This window comes from Brassica rapa, chromosome A01 (assembly GCF_000309985.2).
Source record: "Brassica rapa cultivar Chiifu-401-42 chromosome A01, CAAS_Brap_v3.01, whole genome shotgun sequence".
In the NCBI taxonomy this organism is placed as follows: domain Eukaryota; kingdom Viridiplantae; phylum Streptophyta; class Magnoliopsida; order Brassicales; family Brassicaceae; genus Brassica; species Brassica rapa.
In genome coordinates, this window is record NC_024795.2 from 5,941,815 (window position 1) to 5,956,732 (window position 14,918).

Below are 14,918 nucleotides of genomic sequence, written 5' to 3' on the forward strand. Positions count from 1 at the left end.
TTGGGCTGATTAGTAGGTGGGTTATTCATTCTGTTGAGAAGCGATCCCCACAACCAACTCATTCCTGAACGTAGAAAGCAACACGTGAACACGGGTATGGTTTATTGACGTAACGAAGATACAGATGAGTTTTTGGGAGAGAAAGACTTTGCTTAATAAATCTTATTTTCTACGCAAGAGAAGGAGGATTTTTTGGGTGAGTTTGTTTTTTAAGTATTTTTCTTTTCTTTTTGAAAGGAATAGTCAATGATTGGTATTGCTTGTTTAATGAAATATATGACCTTCTTTTTAAGAAGAAGATTTTACGTTGACATGAGATTCCTTACCAAATTTGTAATCATGCAATATTGGAAGATTTTGTGAGTCGTGTATTTTTAAAACTCTTTGTCTTTATATATGTGTCTTTCAAACTCTTTGATTCTTTAGCTTCTTTATATCGCCGGCGAACATCCTCCGGCAAATTATGGTTCAAAGGAAAAATAGTGAGCTGATTAGATGGTCGGCTTAGGGAGAAGGTGGTTGTGAGAGGGAATGGTTGCCATTGTTCAGAGCTTGATGAGTTGTTTCAGGCCATTGCGAAACTTTATTATATATAACTTATACAATATTTAAGTTACAGCAAACAATAAACAATAGTTAAGGTACGTTGAAACTGGAATACAATAATTAAAATAAAAAAGTGAGGCTCAGTCATTATTCAATCAAACACTAGTCTCTTATTTGAAAATTTTACAAACAAAACCAAAAAGACAGTTCAAACGATTAGAAGACAAAGCATAGCAAACAACCCGATTAGTCAAGCAGATTTAAAGTAATCAGTAAACATAAATATAAAGACAGAAGTGATTATAAAAAAAGTAGTTCAAAGATTAAAAGACAAAGTCTGAAAGGGAAAGAAACAAACAACGCACTGTCTTTAGATAAACCAAAATAGTACTTAAACTGAAGCAAACTTAAAAAAAACCAAGTCTGTACTTGAACTATAAAGCAAAGACTTAAACATCCATGAACCGAAGCTTAATCATCACGTCTTGGGCGTTTGGCTTTCTGTGGATCAGCACTGTCAAAAGTCCTCTTACTCTCCTCATCTGCAGAATCACCACGGGTTTTGGAAGGCTCACAAACTTCATTCTCAGTCTGCACTGTCTCCCTGGACGTGGCAGCAATGTTGCTTCCAACAGAGGCTTCTGTGGGTGGTGGTGTGTCTAGAGAGAGGATCTTGGTGACAGTTATGGCTCGGGTATCGCCAGAGAAGTTGTGCTGTGTAACTTTCACACAAAACTTATGTGTCTGTCCGATAGTGCTGATTAGAGCTTCCGGGACAGGCACCTCATGGTCAGCTCCTTCGCTCCCATTAGCCTATAATTTGAGAAGAACAGTGTGAGATGAAATTATATGAGAGCATTAATTGATGAATATTTACCTCAAAGTAGCTGCTAACTAACTCTGATGCGTGCCTTCCGGTCAACACACGACCAGCATCACCTAGTAGGACAAAAACGGCTTGGTCACTGTTGTCATAAACAGATATCTTTGCACGGTACCTGTTAAGAAAGATTCAGAAGGAAACGTCACCAATGTAATAAACAGAAGCAAATAACAGAGAAAGAATAATTAAATGTTCAGGCGAGAGACCATACTGAGGGACACCATCTGTGTTGATCTTCTCACATTTCGTATTTGTACAAACCAAAGATGTTGCGCCTTTGGTAGCCTTAGCATGGCATCCACTGCATCCAATATAGTACCAAGCTGAGCCATGAACAACATCATCGATAGTAGCAGTGCACTCAAAAAAGGCATCCTGCGACATTTTATAAGCATTTGATATAAAAATCTTAGTGTTTCAAACTGAATAAGAAGTATATAGCTTTATTTTTACCTTTGCAGATTCTTGCTTCATGTAAGTGAATATATCTGCTATAGTCAGTGTCTCACGCTTGGTGACGACGTCTGCACTAACTTGCTTAGCAATCTCCGGGTTTGAGCCGAGCCTAACACATAATAAAAACATTGATTCAGTCATTCACTTCAATATGTCTAACTGTGCGCTTCACATGAACCTGTATAGAATAGATACTAAAGATGGAGATACATACCAGTTGAAATAATCTATGGTTGGCTGGACATCATAGTCCATGAAAACCCGTGAGGGAGACATAGAGGTCAGTGCAAGGGTACCTGTTCAATAACGGAAGAAACATCAAAAATGATTGAGTGAGAAACTAAAGGCCAGTGTCAAAAAAAAATGTTTTGGAATAGATAACAATAATCAACCAATGACAAAACAGAAAACAATTATGGAATAAGAAAATGTCAATGACAAATAAGAAAACGTTTATGGAATAAAAAATGTTTTTAGTATCACGTAAGCGAACGATGAAACTATCTTTTTCGAAACATGCCACAATTATCAATGAAATATGAGTCCAAAGAGATAATTGATTACCTCCGAGACGTTTGGTGTTAACAGCTGTGACCAAAAGCACAGTGGGAGTGTTGTCATATGAGTTAAACTTCTTGCAGAAGTCTGCTGCAGCCTGGTCCCAAAGGTAGAGCTTCATGACAGGTCCGCTGCAAACAATAAGCTCTTAGGGATTTAGCAACTACCGAGAAATGGTGACTTGAAAATAGAAGAACACACTTACTCATGCAACTGCACATGAACCATAATGTGCCGAGTGGTATCGATCTTCACTTCATCAGGTGTGGGATGCTCAATAAGAGTATGTCCATTGACCAGCTTCATGTGGCCCACAACATCTAAAACATTTTCATGAAGAGTGTAATTTAGATGGTTAATATAAAACTCCAGAAACCAAATACTTGAACTGATTAGTTAACCCAACAAAATTCTAGATTTCTTTACCAAAGCAGGAAGATAAACTAAAACTACAACAAAACATAAAGCAATGTAACTGAGATATGATTTTTAAAGTTAGGATGCTTACCGTAGAGGTCACCTTTGAGATCACAGTTAGCTTCAAAATCTTCATATGAATGAAACCTGAAACGGTCTTCATCGAAAGAGGTTGGAATCTCGTGAAGAACCGACAATTCAGAGTTCCATGTGAAAGACACGATTGCTATATGATCAGCCACCCGATACATAGGTTTGTTTTTCGACCCGTAGAAGTTGTTGAGCCTATAAACTGACCCTTGTTTCAAATCAGGCAAGTACTTCTTGATACGTCCTGGTGGGATGAATCCCTGTATGATAGTTCCCTGTTGTCGGAAAAAATAACAACTCATGAAATGAGAACAAAACCTCCGAATAAAAACAAATCTGAAACCAAACCCTACTTTAACTAATGAATCAATCATATACCAAAACGTCAAAAATATTAATCAAAACCCAAGATTCTTTTAACTAAACTCTATTTTAACTAATGAATCAATCGTATAACAAAACGTCATAAATCAAAACCCTAGATTCTACTTAAAAGTTTAAAGAAACGTCAAAAAAGTCTCGGAAAAACATAGTTTTGCGTTCTGAAAACATTTTTTAAGAGAATCGAGGTACCTGCTCGTCGATGAGGAGCATTTCCAGGCCGATAATTGTCTTCTTCACCGGATTTCGAGCCTCCCAGAAATGGATGAGCCGGAAGCGCAACTGAGTTTCATGAGGACCTAGAGAGACATCTTTGAAGAACATGAATTTTTCGTCAGTGTCGGATGAGACAGGAGATTTTCCATTTCGCTTCATCGCCATGGTTTGAGATCTGAGTGGTTCTAGGGTTTTAGATAGTACGAAGAAAAGAAGAATAGCATATAAAGGAGGAGGAAGAGAGGGAGGTGAAACGAAATCATTAAGGAGGTATTGAATGATTGGTACGAAAGTATTGATTGTGGATCGCTTAGTTATCAAACTCGTTGCTTTCGATCGGAGAAGACGAAGAGGGACGGGTGAGAAGAATCGCCATCTTCGACGGCTACGGAATAATTGTGTTATCTGCGTCGGATGGGGCAATTAAAAATTCAGTGGAAGCCCAAATGACAATCTGATAAAGCCCAAATACAAAGCATGAAGCCCACACGTTAAACTGCTCGCCTTTAAACGAAAAGAAATCAAAATCCCAAGGTCCGTGAGTTTAAACGAAACTAATCCGTGAGGCCGTCTGACGTGGCAAAAAACATGTTTCTGATTGGTCAGAATAAACTGTCCTACGAGTCATAGCTCTCTGCTCTCTATATCCCCCTTTTAGTAGTGTTAGATTGCTATATACCATATTTATGTGTAAAATAATAGGTTTAAATGTTTAATTCATATGAATTTTAATACTCCATTTAAATTTCAAAAAAATAATTACACCAATAACAATACTAAAGAGAAAATTTCAACTTCAAATTATATTGATTGTACTGATATATAACACTTTTACACAGTGTTTTGAAACCCGACCCGGACCCGCGGTTGAACCGGTAAACCCAGTGACCCAGAAAAAATTTGGTTTGGGTTTTATGAAAAACCCAATATTTAAAAACCCGCAAAAACTCGCAAAAACCCAGTAAAACCCGGAACCCGATACCGGTTGAACCATCGGTCGAACCAATAAATAATTTTTACTTCATTTTTTAAAAAAGTTTTTAATTAAGTTTTTAGATTATGTTTTATATTCTAAGTTTCCAATTAAGAATTTAGGTGCTGACAAAAAAAGTTAGGTTTTCCTTTTTCAGTTTTATATTTTTAGATTTTGTTGAAGATTTTAGTTTTTCTATGCCACCCGAAGAAAATGAAGTGAACGATGGTAGAGTAAACCAAAATTAGTTGATGTGATTTGGTGTTAGTTTATTTTCGTTATTGATATTTTATTACAATGATGTTTTACTTTTGGTTAATTTTGTATTTGAAGTTTAATTTATTATTCAATTAGACATTTAAATATTTATAAATTTTATGTCTTTTTTTTTAAATGTCATAAATCTTACTTTGTTGGATAAAATTTTAAATAATCTAAACTACTTTTTGATATTTTGTATGTCAAATGAAAATAAAAATATAAAACTAAAGTTAAATATTTTCTAAAAGTTTTTAAACATAAAATAAATACATATCCAAACTATTATTTTATGTTTTAAAAAACATTTATAAAATATTAAATTTTAGTTTCTATATTTTTATTTACATAGCTAATATATTATTATATAATAAAATTAATTTATTTATTAACCTGCGGTTCACCCGCGGTTCACCCACGGTCGACCCAATAACCCAGCAACTCGGTAAATCGTCCGGTTCAGTGTCCGGGTCGGGTTTAAAAACATTGCTTTTACAATTTGTTTTTTTTAACATTTTTTAATTGTTCAATTCCGCAAACAACATATTTTCACCAATCAACACAATTCCGTACCGCTAATTTTACCAAAACCGCACTTGTCCCGCAAACCGCACGAACCGCAGTTGAACTGTCCCGCACTCTAATTTCGCACCGCTTATATTACCAAATCCGCAGTCACCATTCAGATCCCTAGTAACATATTCTCCAAATTCATTTTAACAGTTTGTGAAAATTTAGGGAACCAATAGTAGTATTAAGCCCAGGCACACATAATCAATCGTAGACTCAAAAATTTAGGGAACCAATAGTGGTTCAAGCCCATATAACCGAGTTGAACCTAAATAAGATGCATTTTGCTACGAACCGAGATCAATTTATTTAGGTCCTAACTCTCAAATTAAAAAGCCCAAACTGATAGTTTGACTGAAAAATAGGAGAATGCTAGTGAAAGTTAGGACACACTTTACACTTTTTGAAGTTTTGAGAAATTTTAAAACTTTGGCATAATAACATATGATGAGAAAGTAAGATATTTCGATTCAAAGTTATGATATAATAAGCGGATTTAATAAATCTTGACCTGCTTTTTATTTGATGCTTGATTTTGATTATCATTAGATCATATATTCTTTTAGCACATTTTTTTAGTTTGATATCTTAAGATTCTTAACTAACTTTCATTGGGGGTTTAATGATGAGATAAACCCACGGGCGATGATATTATAAGAATTTTTCTAATGTTCTTTTAGTATTCTATTAACAAAGTTTTAATTGTAAACATGACCATGATTATTAGAATAAACCAAAGTAAGAAACACCAACCGCAACCTTAAAGGTGGACCAAAGAGCAATAGATAAGATTCGCAGTCCACGGTTAATTTACATTTGTCAAAAAGGGCGCTACGATAAACAAAAAGATATGTAAAAACAAAGTATGTAGTTCACATCTAACGGTTGAATCCAACATATAATATCAATAGTTCAAATTTTCTGTTAATTTAATTTCTGTTTTTATTGAATAATGAAAAAAGATCAAGGTATAATTTATAATATAAGGTAACGTGACACATATAAATATTATATTATAAGGTTAAACACTAATTATTTACAAACAAAGTTACACCTGTTTATATATGTACATGTTTATAGTCTTCACAGTAGATAGACCAAATTACTTGACAAGAAAATTATAAAACAAAACACCAAAAGTGAGATAGTAAACTACAAAAACGCGTCCATGTGGACCAATGAAGAACCGGGGGTAGGCTATTCAAATTACGTTGGGCTTGCTTCTTAGCCCAAGTCAAGTGGTATTCAAAACTCACCTGGCATTCAACAATTCGCCTTGTAGATTATGACATCAAAACCTCCTTTGCATAATATTAGAAAACATGTATAAATATTTAAACATATACAATTTTTTTTTTGTCATCAGCATAAACAGACTCATACAGACTCTGTGAACCAAACTAGGAGATGTCTATCCATGTGAACGACGAAAGACGGCTGCTTCCTGACACTACGTGCTAGGCTATCCGCCTTTGTATTTTGCGTTCTTGGCACATGGACAATCTCTGATCGGAAAAAACTTTCTTTCAGGACTTTAACATCATCTAAATAACTTGCAAAAGCTGGCCATTCTTCTGGTTCCGAAACCATCTTCACCAATTGAGAACAATCCGTTGCAAATGTAACCTGAAATTGTCGTAAGTTCCTCATACACTCCATTGCCCAAAGTAATGCTTCCATCTCCGCATTTAAACATATACAATTAAAAAGTTTGAAATGAAATCAACGTCGATTACTATTATTCTCTTACGTCGAGTTTCCGGCTTATAATACTGTAAGAATATATATTATCAAACAAAACTTAGGAGTTTAAGAGAAAACATGTGGGGATGTGGCTCGATCGTTTGTAGTCTTCTCCTACAGCATGCCATGAGGCGACCCATGATCAGGACATATATCACAACTCTGAAAGGTTCTCTCTCGCCTTTCTTTCTTTATATCTGATGTTTAATATAATACTAGATCTTGATCCGTAGTGAGTTTTTTTTATTTTTATACTTAAATATTTTAGTTTATATTATTTCTTGATACAAATAGATGATGTTTAAAGTTGTTCACACATATAAGAAAAATTAAATATTTATTTTTATCTATTATTTTTTGGTTTTTATTTTAGTTAGTTTAAAGTTTTATTTGATTTAAAATTCAACCACTTACATTTTTACATTTTGATTAATATTTTATTTTTAAAGTAAATTGCATTAATTAAAAGTAGAACATCATACATTTGTATGCAAATAAAAAGCTAAAACATCATATATTTGCATACGGAAAGAGTATAATAAAACTTACAAATAACTTAATGTAATTTAGTTTTATATATTATGTAATTTATAATAGCTATGTTTGCATGGCTTATATATTATTACTAAAAAAAATTATTTTTGTTAAAAAATTATTTTGAAAACATTATATATAGCAATTAAAAAAGAGAGTATCAACGTAAGAATTGATCACTGAAATATGAGAAATGATATTTTTTTTTGTCAATTACCTATTTGATTAGACCAAATTTTTGTTAAACGCGACAGTCTTTCTAAGAACATTTTTTGAGATCGTATCTGATTTATATAGGAAAAAATAAAACCTTTCGTCCTACTTTCTTTCGATAGTTGGTCCACTCGACCATTTTTCGCCACATGGAATATGATGCAGGTTCAAGTTTTCAAAGTTATCTTATAGACTCCAAAAATATCAATTTCCGGAAAAAAAGTTTGCATGTCTATTGGGCTCATGGTCATATCCAATAAGTCTGAACAGTTCGTCTTGAAGTGAATCGATGGGATCCTTGTGTTTATATGTTTAAAAAAGGATCCTCATGTTTCTCATACATAAAGCTGCCCAAAATAATTTTTTTATTTCAACGTGTAAAGTCGAAAGGTTTTTGCTGCAGGCACATAATCCAAATGATTCAATATTCATTTGATCCTTAAGGCTCCATTCTAGACCTCTACCAATACTATTACCGATGTTGACAAAAAAAAAACCAATACTATTACCGATCCATGAAACATCGATTTGGCAAGTTAGGATTTAAAGTATCCAAAGGAATACCATCTCAACAACTGTAGTATGAGGATCTTTGTGAAGCTAATTGGAGAGTGCTAATCGGAAATACAACTTTTTCATTAAGAGTTTATTATTCTTATAAGAAATGATATATGGGTTCATGTATTGGCTATGATAAAGTTTTTTATTTTAACAGCAAGAAAATATTACACTGTTATATATTTAGCCTAAAACAGAAAATTAAAACATAATTTTATATATTTCATATTTTCTTATATTTCATATTTTAAAACCATATATATAATGTAAAAATGTTAGTTGTAACAAAATCTTGGACGGTTTCACCTAAGTTATAAATATATTGATTTTTTATTATTAACATGTAAAGATCAGAGATTTGCCAAAATAATATTCAAACATACACGAAGCATCGTAGGTACGTAGCATGCGTCAGAAGGTATACAACCGTGTCGGTGTAATTGGCTTAAAGCTAATCGACAAAGCCAATAGATTCGGGAACAGTACTCATTTCGATTCTTGACTATTACTCTGACAAGACTTCTTTGTGACACATAAAAAAAACTTAACTTTTACTTTTCGTATTATTGTTTTTTAATCATTTTCAACCTAAAGTCCGGCATCTTTTTGAAACAAAGTCTTTCTCTTTATTTTGGATAATCAAAGTGACTGTTTTTCAAGTTTCATTGCTACCGCAATTTGTTTAATTAATTCGAGGAATTCAAATACATCTGCCGTCGTGGCCAAGCCCCTCCAAAAACAGGATTCAAACTAAGAAACATAGATGGCTAGATTAAAATCATAAAAAATATTACACTCGAAACAATTAATGTTGATGATCACCATCTTAAAATGATATGTCATTTAAAAATATTTTTCTAAAAATAATTTCTTTAGTTTTCAGTCCTTGATTATATTCACCAGCGATTGTTATATAAGTTTGCAAGTTCTTTTTTTAAGAGGTTGATTGTTTGTGCATTGAGTGGTTGTTTTATTGGCGGTTGGTAAAAGTAGTAAACACAAAATGCAAAACCTAACAAAAATATGACGCCTGCTTCAAAGCTGCGTTTCAAAAAATCTATCACATTGCTTACCAAAACATGCTTCTAATTAACACTGAAACATATCCGTCTTGTAGTTACATCATTACACGTAAAACACGTAAGTGAAGTAGTGGAACATGAGCAAGATATGTTTTAGAATAAGTGCATGTGATGAGAGCATCGAGAAAGAAGAGAGAAGATAGGGGGGAGAGAAAGCGCATGTGTAAAGGTATCTCAACTGCCAATACCTAACAATTTCACGTCTCAAGATTGGTGAATGGTCTCTCTATTTAAAATCACCCATGTGATCGTTTTCTTTTATGATAGATTCATCATTTTTATAAGATTTTTTTTTTAATTTTTTTTGTCTTTTATATCATGGTAGGATGTTAAAACTTTCAAAATAAACTGAAACGTTCAATCGGAGCAAATGCCATTAGACAAAGTAGCATATTTTGAGATTTTATATTTGTACAATATTTTTATAGTATACACTGTATTAAATTGGTCTGGAACTAAAATGAGTCATACACAATGTGAAACTTGAGTTGTATTAATTTTCCAAGAAAAAAAAATCAACCATTTATCGTTAACTTTTTCACAACCAACTGCCTTTAAATGTAAATTGTTTGTAATACATATTTTCTTACAACTTTTTCAGTTCATATCCAAGTGAATTATTTTGTACATCTTTATGTGTGCTTTTACAACATTTGAATAGAACAGAGGTAAATATAGTTCTCCCATATAATGTTTTCCTACATGATAATCCGCGCGCATGCGCGGAATGAATTTTTTATACTAATATTTGTTCATTAATTGGTTTTAACATTTTACAACACTAAATTTTTAATAGATTGTAAAATGAGAAATACAAATGTTGGTCTTTTAAATATATCATTGTTGTTGAAGAGTTAACATATTATATCTCATTTTAATTATTTTTAAGACTTCATGTGCACAAAAAAAATTAAGTTTTGCGCCCGACACAAATCACCAAAACCATATATGCAACATTGATTGTAAAATGACGAAAGGGGAAGAATTTTTCTGCTTTCGAATTGTTTACTATTGACTTTCCATAAGTGATTTCACTTTCTACCTCTATAAAATTGTATTTTCGTTTATGTTTCATTGATATGAGTTTTTTTTTAACTTCTTCTGTGAATTCACAAGTGTTAATTTAAAAAGATAGACATATGTAAAAATTGGTTTCACTCCAGATACATATCTAAGAATCAATTTTTTAAAAAGAAAATCACTAACAAACTCTATTCACAGGTTATAGTTCAAATCTAATACATCAAGCTATAGAATATAATTGTAGACTCGAAATATAAATGTCTGTCTAGTATATATTCACCAATCGGTCTAAAAATCATCTAATTCTAGAATAACAAAAAAATACTTATTTTATTAACCTACGCTTTTGAGGTTTAATTACTTAAGAGTATAGAGATAAAAAAATATAATACTTTACCATTCTACTAAATGCAAAATATGTATCAACTAAGAACTGTTTGATTTATTAAATGATTAACCAGAAAACTTATAATAAATAGCTCAAATCTAACATTCTTACAATTTTTTTTTTTTACAGCAAACATTTACAAACTCATATTGACTCTGTAAACCAGATCGGTAACATTCTTACAATTATAATAGCTAGATAGGGTATTAGGGAAAACAAATATTAGACGAATGATCAAATCTCTCATTCTTCGAACAAACTCAAAATGAGGTGATTGGAATCTTGTCATGATATTTCATCAAAAGTTTTTTAGAAATAAAAATCAAGACAAAATTATTTAATATGAATGAAATAATATATAAACAATGCTTCCAATACTAAAAATCACTTCGATTTGAAGAAGTGTATTTCTGGGATTGTCCTGATCAAATAACATATTAGAAGCCACCTATTTAAAAACTAATTTGTATAGATAAAAAAATATACATTAGAGTAATCACGTAAATCAAAACGAATAAATTTTGCTTATTTACAATCATGTTTTTGGAAAATAAATCAAAACAATCATTTTATTTATTTTATACGGTATATAATTAAACTTTAGTGATATTAATATTGATATATATATATAGTATATTTATATTTATTATCAACACTTCTTACTCATATAATTTTATTAATATTTGTATATTTGCTGTAACCAAAATTTAAACCGTTAATCACACAAATTTTAATGTGAGATTTTTAAATACAAATTTGAAAATTAAAATATTAAGATGTCAATAATGTTTCAATGCAAATTTTGAAATTAACATTTTTATTTTTTATATATTATATAATTTAATTTAAATGATATTAATATATGTATATATATATAATATGAATATCTATTAATGAGAACTCATATTCACACGATTTATGATCATTTGTATCCTGTTTGAACAAAAAACGTCAAACTATTGATCATAAAATTTTAAGTGTGAAACTTTTACCTTTTTAGTAATTTATAGTCGTTTAAAAAAATTCAAAATATAATATATAAGAAAAAACTAATTTTTTTTATTATATGCTTAATGTGATTGTTTAATTTCTTTTAGTAATATAAAATTAAACAAAAAGAGAGAGGATACAAAAAATTGTTGTCAAACATGTATTATTCAAAATCATTAATTGTCATATATATGTTAATCATATTAGGTAATTATGTAGCTTTTATTTAAGTAAAGAATTGAGAATGTTCTTTTCCACACTACTAATCAATTTGATAGTTTAATAAAAAGTACTAGGTAATAATCCGCATCTTGCGCGAGATTAAATTATTAATTTCATTATTTCTTACATTAAGAATACATTAGGTCTATTTAATCTTCATATTGTTTTTTTCTTAGGTTAGTTTTTTTGGTTTTTTATCTACTAAAATATAATTACCATTCTGAATCAATATTTTGTTAGTCGGTTAAAATGCTTGAGGTTTTTGTTTTTTTCGATGATAACCGAAATCTATTATTATTTGTTTGATTTCATGTTATATGAATTTTAGACAGTCGTGATATCGAACTAATGGTTTCATATTATAATTTCTAAATGCGTGAAAAACCATTCAAATCTAGATAATAATTAAAGAAAAAGAAGAAAATTATTAAGATAAATCATTTCACTAGAATTTGATCGATGGTGAAAGGAAACATTAAAAAAGAATATTCTAACTTCCAATAGAATTAGAATCCTCACTTGTAGTGAATATTTAGCTATATAGGAGCTCGCATCAATGTGCACGTCAAGGTAGGGCGAGGTAAAATGTTCGTAAATTTTGATTCGATTTGTTATCATTTTCGATTCGAACATAAGATCCGGATATCCGTAACTCTACGAAACAAAGCAGATACTAATATGCAATATCCATAGAAAACGAAGCAAATCACAAATACTAATATTTTTAGAAATAGATATCCGATTCGATTCGTTATATGCTATATATACATATATTTAATGAACTATATATATGCTATATATACATATATTTAAGTTATATAAATAATATATGTTATATAATTTTACGTATTTATGTACTAAAATTATTAAGTTTGTTACTAGTATTCAAAAAAGTAAATAATTCTTTTTTTTGTAATATAATTTTTTTGTTTTAGATTTTATTATTTATTTTTAATTAATTAATTTATTTTTACGGATCGAATCGGATATCCGGGTAAAAATCTAAAGTTTTCCGGATATACAAGACACCGTATATCCCGATGGCTACGAATCAAATCGGATTAGATAATTAATTACTCAGACAAAACAGATCGGATCACAAATACCTCCAAAACCCCGGCTATATGATTCGTGTCCACCTATACATGTATGTGTATGTAATATATATATATAAAGTTGATTGATAAATATATTCATATACAATTAACTAACTTTAAAATATATTTTTGTTCAAAATAACACATGAAAGATAAAATTCTTAAAATAAAAATTAAGTAAAAATAAAATAAGCCTAGACATTAGTAAAAATTTTACAATTTTTTTTTATGTAGAACTTTTGTATAATTCGTAGAACCATGCATCTGAGTTTTATATTGAAAAACATATAAAATACTATAGAGTGTGAACACATTTATGTAGAATTGGCTGGAAAGCTCTCGGCACGTGACACGTCTGCGTATTCATTTTCAAATCAATGTGAAACTGCCACGTGGCAAACATAATGTGGACACATTAAATGACAATATTTTCTTTTAATATATAGGAGATAATACAGTATAGCCTCTATAAATTAAAACTCGATAAATTAATAATTTCTATAAATTAATAAATTTTGTCAGTCCCAACTTGGACCGCTTCATAATTTGACATAAATTGATAAAATAATAATATAATATTTTTTTAGAAAATTTTATGTAAATATATGGTCCCATTATGATTATAAATTAATAATTTATATGTATATATGTTTTATATAAATAAGATCATATTATTATATTGTTTGTTTTATATTTACAATAGAATTATCTTTATATTTTTTAAAACTTCATATATTTTGATGAGATTTAGTAATATTATATCTAAAATCACATTTAAGTTCTACGCAATATATATTATATTCACCAAATAATATAACAAAAGTAATATAAATGTCAAATTTTTTAAAAATAACAATTAATTTCTATACACTAAAAACAAATATTTTCTTATTTTAGAATAAATATACCTTAAAATAAGAAATCTAAATAAGATTTTTTTTTTGTAAATTAATATCTCGATATATTAATGAAACTCAACATTATTAATTTATAGAGGTTCTACTGTATATATTTATATGTACTAACTTATTTTTCTAAAAATTCTAAGAATCATTCTAATGATGACACGTGGTTATGAAAGTATGTTGTAATGCTTGACAAAAAAATATGATGGATTAACCAATAATTTAAAGAATTTAGCAAGATACTTCTATATTTTGTTTAACTGTTGTTAGAATATGTATTATACACACATATATATATATATATATATATGTATATATATCTCCCGTGACTATGGGGAGAGAAACAAAGGTAAGAGATCCAACAAACAAAAGTGTATCGAAATCAGCAACACATGTGCTCTGCCATTACCATTGACCTTCTTCCTGAACACATGTGAATATTTATAGGGAAGTTACTTTTAGTTTTTTTCTTCTTCTTCTTTGAATAACCCTATATTGAAAATAGTTGCCTTATCTCCGAAACAACGTGTATAAAAGATGATGTATTCTCCATCTGTGTTATGTACTTGTGAAAGCTTTCGGATCAATCATCTAAGGGTCAGTTTATTGTTTTAGAAAGTTTGTGCGAAATAACTGTTTACGGAAGTGAACTTGCTTGTGGGCATGTCTGCAGAGCAAGTTAGAAATGTTTTATTACTACTATATGATTTTTTCGAGTATTTGAGTATGCTTAGTTATATGTCTACCTTCCATTTTTTCGCTCTGGCTGATATATTTGTTTGATTTGCTGGACACTACTGTTTGACTGAATTAAT

General features: G+C 30.2%; 1 protein-coding gene across 1 annotated transcript; it reads right to left on the minus strand.

The window, feature by feature from the left end:
* Positions 1-775: 775 nt before the first annotated feature.
* On the minus strand, positions 776-4,739 carry LOC103858113. Its single transcript, XM_033273322.1, has 9 exons — positions 3,524-4,739; positions 2,952-3,225; positions 2,649-2,763; positions 2,450-2,574; positions 2,100-2,181; positions 1,883-1,994; positions 1,641-1,804; positions 1,424-1,544; positions 776-1,359 (listed from the first exon to the last, which is right to left on the minus strand). The coding sequence occupies exons 1-9, from the start codon at positions 3,710-3,712 to the stop codon at positions 1,018-1,020; spliced, it is 1,524 nt and encodes a 507-aa protein (XP_033129213.1). The 5' UTR covers positions 3,713-4,739; the 3' UTR covers positions 776-1,017.
* Between the last annotated feature and the right edge of the window lie 10,179 nt (positions 4,740-14,918).